The sequence below is a fragment of the Myotis lucifugus genome, unplaced genomic scaffold, assembly GCF_000147115.1.
Source record: "Myotis lucifugus unplaced genomic scaffold, Myoluc2.0 scaffold_50, whole genome shotgun sequence".
NCBI lineage: Eukaryota > Metazoa > Chordata > Mammalia > Chiroptera > Vespertilionidae > Myotis > Myotis lucifugus.
Window position 1 is genome coordinate 4986590 of NW_005871098.1, and position 8698 is coordinate 4995287.

General features: G+C 40.1%; 1 protein-coding gene across 2 annotated transcripts in view; it reads left to right on the top strand.

Moving 5' to 3' along the window:
* Window positions 1-7521, top strand: part of GYG1 (glycogenin 1) — a 42648-nt gene extending 35127 nt beyond the window's left edge. The window contains exons 6-7 of one of the 2 annotated variants that reach the window (XM_014455774.2): window positions 3824-4066; window positions 6698-7521. In XM_014455774.2, coding sequence (XP_014311260.1) covers window positions 3824-4066; window positions 6698-6938 — 484 coding nt within the window. In that variant the 3' untranslated portion in view covers window positions 6939-7521. The remainder of the gene's footprint in view (window positions 1-3823; window positions 4067-6697) is intronic. The other variant, XM_006088645.3, reaches the window with a different exon arrangement.
* Window positions 7522-8698: the final 1177 nt, after the last annotated feature.

Consider the following 8698-nt stretch of genomic DNA (forward strand, 5'->3'; position numbering starts at 1 on the left):
GGGTGAGGGGCTGAGGGCCGTTTTCAGGCTGGCGGATGACTGAAGCTCCCAACCACTCCTTTTTTTCTTTTTTTCTTTTTTTTCTATTCTGGGCCAGCTTTAGCTCTGAGGCCTCGCTGCTGAAAGCAGGTTTCTGGTCTTTACCTTCTGTATTTGATAGAATGTTGCAGTCCGGCTGGCTGAACCCGGCTGACTGAAAGCCGGTTTCTGGGGTTTTGTTTAGCTTCTATATTTGCAACATAGTTGCTTAGAGTTGCAGCTGAGAGGCCGGCAAGTCAGGCGGGGAACGTTGGAGTTCGCCATCACTGGAGCAAGCAAGCCTCCCTGTTCGCTTCAGTGCATGGCTGCCGGCCGCCATCTTGGCTGACAGTTAATTTGCATAAGGATATGCTGATTAGCCAATGGGAAGGGTAGCGGTCGTACGCTAATTACCATGTTTCTCTTTTATTAGTGTAGATTATTAATTATTGTATTATGTTCAATGCAAACAAACAACTGTAAACCTACTTTTGCCCCACCCTTATGTTAGCTTTTACTGTTACTACTGCTTAATTATTTTCGAAGTCTCAAGAAGAACAGACTAGAAAGGAATAGAGTTTATTCTATACTTATGTTTTAATGAGCATTTCTACATCTCATGTAATGACTATATGACATTTATATTAGATTTAAGCAAATAATGGGGGTACACTTCCTGGTCAGTTAAGACAGGAGGAGCAGACAGGTGGGACCTTGAGTCAGGAGTGAAAGTCTGAGAAGGTGAGGGAGCACCTCCGCTTCACCTGTGCACTGTCTGGTTTCAGTTAAGTGTTTGTATTGCTGGGATGGTTTCCCCATCAACATTGGGGCATTTGTTGAAGGCAGTTATCATAATCCTGCATATCTTTCCCTGGCCTTGTCTGGCTGCTTCTGAACAAAACCTCTTTTAGAAATGCCTGCCTGCTCTGGCTGTTCTGGAATCCCACGTTTCCAGTGTCGACACTGCTCTTGTCCTTTATTATTTTTATTAGAGGCCCGGTGCATGAAATTCGTTCATGGGGGGGTGGTGGGGGCGGGTGTCCCTTTCCAATCTGGGATATCCCTCTCACAATCCGGGACTGCTGGCTCCCAACCGCTCACCTGCCTGACTGCCTGACTGCCCCTAACCGCTTCTGCCTGCCAGCCTGATCACCCCCTAACCACTCCCCTGCCAGCCTGATCGGTGCCTAACTGCTCCCCTGCCGGCCTGGTCAACCCCAACTGCCCTCCCCTGCAGGCCTGGTCCCACCCAACTGCCCTCCTCTGCAGGCCCAGGTGCCCCCAACTGCCTTCCCCTGCAGGCCTGGTCACTTCCAACTGCCCTCCCTTGCCAGCCATCTTGTGATGACATGGGCACGGCCATCTTGCAACCACATGGGGGCCGCCATCTTGTGCGAGGGCTTGGTGGTCAATTTGCATATTACCTCTTTATTATATAGGATTGGATGACTCATCTTCTTGTTTGGACAAAAGCTTCTTGGGACCACGCACTGAGCATAGTGCCTTACACATACCTAATTTGAACATTATTATTTCTGTCCTTTTAAGGATAGAATCACGAGTACTTGTGTGAGTTTGAGTGAGTGTATGTGTGTATGTAAAATACTCTGTGTGTATAAAATGAAGAGTTAGCTTGGGGATATCAGGATATTCATTTTCAGAAGAAATGCACTGTGGGATAGTCACCCTAAGAGGGAAATTGACAACAGGCTCTATTTTTCTTAAGTAGTTTGGAATGAGAGCATGGTAGGATGGGAAGAGCTCAGGTGGATAGAACTGTGCCAGATGCCATCTCTACCACTTAATAGCTGTATGGCTCTAGGCAACTCACCACTGGGAGCCTCCATTAACACTGTAGGAAAATCTACCTTGCGGACTGTTATTTCCAATCATGTCCTTACATAATTTGGGCCTCGAATATAGTAAACTCTCAGGTAATGACAGTTATATAACAGGTTTCTGACATTTAAAAAAATCTTTAGGCAGTAGGAAAGCTTACATGGATAGTTTGCGTTGTTTTGATCTGTGTATTATGATCAAATCCTTTGGTTGCCTGTAGGATAAATCCACTAAAATCTAACACATGAGCCCAGCACTCAGGGATCCTGTCCCGTTTTGTCTTTTGCTATTAAAGCTTCCTCCTGTCGTAAAGTTGTACAAACTTCAAGTCACATCCACCATCTCAGCGCCTCTGCCCCAGTGCACCTAGCTTGCAGTGACCTCCTGCCTCTGAATTCCTAGAGCCCCCCTTCCTTTGCCACCTGTTGTATTCACCTGCATTATTTAGTTTTATAGTCATAGATTTCCTCTAAGCCAAAATAGGACCACTCTTAATTCTTATTGTGAAATATAGTGTATATACCAAAGAATATTTAAAAATGTAGTTTTCTAAAATACTCATCATCCAAGTTTATGGGACACAACCAGTACCTTAGAAGCTCCTTTTGGCCCCTTTCCCATCACAGCTTCCCTCTCTGCCAGAGAACCAATATCATGAAATTTTTATTGATTACAGTCTTCTGTTCTTTTAATAGTACTTTTTGTTCTGCCCTTATATAAGTGGATTCATATATATTCCTATTTGAATTTGTATGTTTCTTTTTTCAGCATATTTAAAAATTTCATTTTCACTGCTGAATTGTATTCAATGATATAAATATACCTGAAGTTGTCCTTTAAAAAAAAAAAAAGGATATGAAGGATCAGATCATATAACTTGGACTTTATTACACAGGACAGGCACAGAGAGCCATTTGTTTTAAAGTGAAGGGGTGATACTTGCTTTTGAAATTACATGAGGGAAAGTATCCATGGCTAATTTTTTTGCCAGAGAGAGAAATGGAAATGCAGGTATATGAGCCTCCCCCTCACTGTCCTCCCCTTTCAACCAACTGAGAATGTGGGTCTGTTTCTAGAAAAAAATGATAGAAGCCTAAAAAGTTAAAAGAGCAGTTATAAAGTGGGAATACTTAATGAACTGATATTTAATAAATATTTTTAATGAAAAAAAATAGAATGGGTAAATAAGCATAAAATCTCAGTGACATTCAGCATTAAGCATGTATTTCTTGCTCATGTGTTGTTGGGTAGGCCCGGACAGCTCTGGTCACCTAAGCTGAGTTTTGAGCCAGGCCACAGGCTTGATCCATGTTTGCTCCAAGCGTCTCAGTTCGGAACCTGCAGGCTGCCCAGGCCACATTCTCTGCTGCAGAAGTGGCAGCTTCTTAGAGAGGGTGAACAAAAACAGTTCACTGCTCCCCACATTCAGTTGTCCAAAGCAAATCCTCTGAGCATGCCCAACATTAGTGAGGCAGGGACATGTACTCCTCACAGAGGCTGGGAAACGGAGTGAACACGCTCAGCAATCATCTCATGGAACTTATGGTCATCCAGTTGTTTCCAGTTCACACCTACTTCACAGTGCTGCTGCTCTGAACATTTTGATTATGTCTCCTGTCACACATCTGCGAGAGTTTCTTTAGGGTACATGCCCAGAAGCTGAGCATTTTCAACTTGAGTAGCTAATATCACATGGTTTTCTAAGCAGCTGTACCTTTGCTATGCACAGTGAATTGTGTTTGGGTTGTTGCACTGAACCACTGATACTTTAGAATTTTGTGTATATTTAACATACAGTTTAATAATTTAAAAAGCATGCCTAAGTATTTTCCAGGGAACTCAATTTCCTTTCCAGCCACTACTGTAGGATGGAAGCTGCACTATTAGTCTGCAGAACAAAGTGCTACTTATCTTTTTGTTAGCGCTCAGAATCCACTAACCATTTCAACTTGTGTTCACTTGGCAGGTTTGGTGCAAATGCCAAAGTTGTGCATTTCCTGGGACGAATCAAACCGTGGAATTACACCTATGATCCTAAAACAAAAAGTGTCAAAAGTGAGTCCCATGATCCCACCATGACTCACCCTGAGTTCCTCAGCCTGTGGTGGGACATCTTCACCACCAGTGTTTCACCTCTGCTGCAGCAGTTTGGCCTCATCTCAGACACCCACCCACACCTCAATGTGGTAGGTTCTGTTTCTCCTTTAAGGTAATTTAATGCTGTGGTTTTTATTTTATTATTTATTTATTTATTTTTAATATATTTTTATTGATTTCAGAGAGTTAGGGAGAGGGGGAGAGAGATAGAAACATCAGTGATGAGAGAGAATCATTAATCGGCTGCCTCCTGCACACCCCCCACTGGGGATTGAGCCCACAACCTGGGCATGTGCCCTAACCGGGAATCAACCGTGACCTTCTGGTTCATAAGTCAAAGCTCAACCACTGAACCACACTGGCTGGGCAATGCTGTATTTTTTAAGTTTTGTATACCAGTAGACATGGAGTATTTGGTGGTATGTTAACAAAGAGATAAGATTGTGTGGATAGAAAACAATGTTCATCTTAGAAGAGAGAAATGTTACCAGCAAAGATTAACGCAGAAGTAGAGTTTCTGGCAAATATCCTCAGATCAGAGAACATAAGAAAGGGTTTTAGAGGTTTTACTATATTTCCACATATTGTAACTATAAGCCTCTTGGCCCAACTGTCCTATGATTATTCCTAAAGCAGTGAATGCTACGTTTCATGTTTTCGAAACTGCATACATTTAAACATACTGATTTTATTTTTGCCATCTGCTCAGAAGAATGTATTTTCAGTGAAAATTACAGCATGAACATATAAACAAATACTTTTCCAGGATTATTTTGATATACCGTGTTTGTACTCCTATATGGTTATCTAGGATCTTGTAAAAGAAATCTTGTAAGAGGAAATTACATATTAACATTTACAATAAAAAAGTGCTTAGTATCTTTTCTGACTTTAAAGTTCTTCCTCTAAGATTTGTTCTTTTGGAGGAATTGGGAAAGGATAAGAAATTAAATTTTTGGGAGGTAGTTGTGGGTAAAGTGGGGATAAATGGTGATGGATAGAGACTTGACTTGAGGTGGTGAACACACAGTACAAATGATGTATTATAGAATTGTACACCTGAAACCTATATAATTTTATTAACCAGTGTCACCCCAATAAATTCAATAAATTAAAAATAAATAAAACCTGTATGTTACATATTAAGCTATAAAGAATAGAACTATGGGTAAGTTACAATCAAGTCTAACTGATCAGTTAATTGCCTTTCTATAAGAGACTATAAGGTTATAAGAGATACTTCTCTTTGCTCTGGTATAGATTTTAGCCATTTCACTTATTAGCACTTGTAACAAAATATGAAAAGGAGAATGGGAAAAATCACTCACCGCTTACATTCTTACTCTAATTGCTTTGTATGGATCATGAAGTAACACTTGCACAGTACTTGGAACATTGCCTGGCACATAATAAGTGCTCAAGAAAAGTTAGGTATTTTTATTTAACAGTTAAACTTGTCTATCAAGTAAGTATTATTATTGTTAATATCTCTCTCTAGATATTAAAATTAACAGAAATGTAAAAAAGTTACATAACTGCTCTTATTTGTGTAACAGACTAGTCAGTAGGAGAACTGGGACTCAAATCCAGGTCTGAGAGACTGTTATCCTTATGAAAAATACGGTGAGCAGAGGACTCTGGAAGAGCCTCCCTAAATCATTCCTGTTGCAAATGGAAGGCAAAGGCAGAACTAATCCAAGGGAAGGACTTATATTGCCTCAGGTGTAATACAATCCCATGGAATCCACCCAAGTACCTTGGAGTTCCAGTGTATTTAAATGCATTCATATGCATTCACACATGCATGTAGATATAGCAACAAAAACAAGTCATCAGAAATTTTATTCTTCCAGTTTCTGTTAAAAGCAATACCTACATGTATTCATCCGCCTTCCTTTTTCTCTTCCAAGATTTCCAGTACCTTCTCAACTCAGAGCTTTGTGAAGGATAGCTTTGATATTCCTTTATGGTACAATTGGAGTTAATTGTGTGTCTATATGTAATAAGAATCTAATATAGAGTAGGTTTGCTCCATTTCCTGCACATTCATTTTGTTCCTTCCGCAACCCAAGGACTAAGAATTATGAACCAAGAAACAAAAGCTGGGAATTGAAACAGTAGTTTGAAACTAAGTTAATTACATGTACAGAAGCTACAAGATTAGATGCTACATGGTAATAAGCTTGAATAGGCAGATGAGTTTGGTGCATGGTCTCAAACCATTTAGCTCTCGCTTTTATGATGTGACAACTTGTGTATGTGGTGCGGCTCTCTGGTTAGGTTCTTTCTGAAGCTTAGCCTCTAACGTATCATTTTGTTTAAGTTCTCAACCTTTCTGAGCTCACAGATCGAGACTTATGTATCATGAGACTGTGTTCCCTTGTCCATCATCTTACACTTTCTAATGAACTGTTTGCAGCTTTCAGACTTGGTCTGTACACTACACTGGCTTTCTCTTGTGGCTTCTCTAGAAAGGTATGCAGAACTTAAACATTAACCTTAATTACTTTGTTCTCTTAATGTTTTCACTGAGTCAAGAAGTCTTCATTTTGTTAGGGAAAAAATCATATGACCCTTGTATTTCTGTGTCCTTTTTTGTTTGTTTCATGTAATACTTTCCAGTTTTTGCTACTTTGCATGATAATTCATCCTGGCTTTTCTCACCTTCTTCAGTTTATTGCATTCTCTGAAACTGTCTGATTTTCAGCTCTCAAGGAGTCTCTGATTATGCTCTCCTTTCTAGGAAGATGTCTCCGGAGCTGTGTCACATTTGTCCCTTGGGGAGACCCCGGCTACGGCACAGCCTTTTGTATCCTCAGAAGAACGGAAGGAGAGGTGGGAACAGGGCCAGGCTGATTACATGGGAGCAGATTCCTTTGACAACATCAAGAGGAAACTTGACACTTACCTCCAATAGAAACACTGCCACTTTTCCATGGACACATCCACTTCACAGGCACTTTTTTCTCATACTTATTATCTAGAGCTGAGTCTGTTACAGTTGCTAGAGGCTTTCACTAAAATTCATCAGATAAGGGGTTTTTGTAGGACAAGTGATAACTGAGCAGAAGTTATGAAGTAGCAATTGTTATATGGACAATGGCCTGTTTTTTAAACTGGGGCTTATTCAGCTGATGTTTCAGAAATTCTGTTACGCTGATTGCCAACATATGTGGTAAGGGAAACTGAAACTATTAAGATGGCTATATCAGCTTTTAAAATGGGCTGATCCAGGGGCCAGATCAGTCTCCCTTCAGAGTGGGACATGGTATCAGTCTCTGGCTTGCTGTTGCACCTTCGTAGACATGCATTTCAGAATTGTTCAGAGCTGCCCGAGTGATTACAGTTCTGCTTTCAGGTGAAGACAGCCTGTAACACTGCTGAGTGATGCATAAGCCTGTCAACAAATGGCATCAACCCATTTTCTTCCCTCACTTTAGTGTCTGAAGATGCCCCAGTTTTCCATGTACAGTGAGGCAGCATGCTAAATGCTTCTATTCAGTTCTGTATATCTGAAAACAACAGTGGCACCTTATATGAAAAATAAAGACTTATTGCCATATCTTATTGTCTAGTTTAATTAAGGATTCCTACCCCTTGCAAAAAAATATATTGGGGAATTTTTCATTATTTGTAGAATGTCAGTGTGTGTTTTTTTTGTTTTGTTTTTTGTTGTTGTTTTTTGAATGTCAGTGTTTTTAAAACCAGTGTAAAACTTGGTACTAGAATACACATATATATATAAACCAGTGTAAAACTTGGTACCAGAATATATATAAAATTGGTTTCCAGATAGCAAAATATAATTAAATCTAGAGTTCTCCAGTGATGGGATGGATCTGATAGATGAAAGTGAGATCAAGCTCATCTAATCTGTGACCCACATTGCATCTTCATAGGAAATGAGTATTCAGATTTAGAGTGCTGTGACCTTAAAATCATCATGGGTTCATTGTCAGTCTCTGAACATACCCAATTATCTTCTAGGACTGTTAGAATCAATACTGGACCCCAGTGTCTTCTGGTGTTTTTATCCACGGCTTAAAATGATAGAAATTTTAAGACTATTAAGTGTACAAATGATTCTAGGTTGAAAGGATGGCAAGCTAGGGAAGGATAGGATGCAAAATGACCTTTTAAAACTAAAATGAGTATTCAGAAATCATTCTATTGAAGAAAACAGGGGAACACCATTCACAAGAAGAAACTTGAGGTTTAATTGGGCAGAAACTTTCAGTGGTTTTTATGACCTAAACTTCAAGGTCACCCTTCTTTATTTCCACAATATCCCACTGGTTACACAGGTTAGCCCTATTAAATATGGGTATAGATCAGAGGTTCTCAACCTGTGGGTCGCGACCCCTTTGGCGGTCGAACGACCCTTTCACAGGGGTCGCCTAAGACCATCCTGCATATCAGATATTTACATTACGATGCATAACAGTAGCAACATTACAGTTATGAAGTAGCAATGAAAATAATTTTATGGTTGGGTCACAACATGAGGGAATTGTATTTAAAGGGCCAGAAGGTTGAGAACCACTGGTGTAGATGAATACACAGGGGTCTGGAATTCTATAGGCAAGAATGACTGGAGACCACCTTGGAGGCTGTCTACCACAAGAGCTCAAGAAGAACATGTGGAGTTACCCAAAATTGTAAAATATTAAATTATTCCTGATGAAGGAAAAATAAGCAACAATTATTTGGACTGGTGGAGAATTGAGTTGCTAAATACATAAAG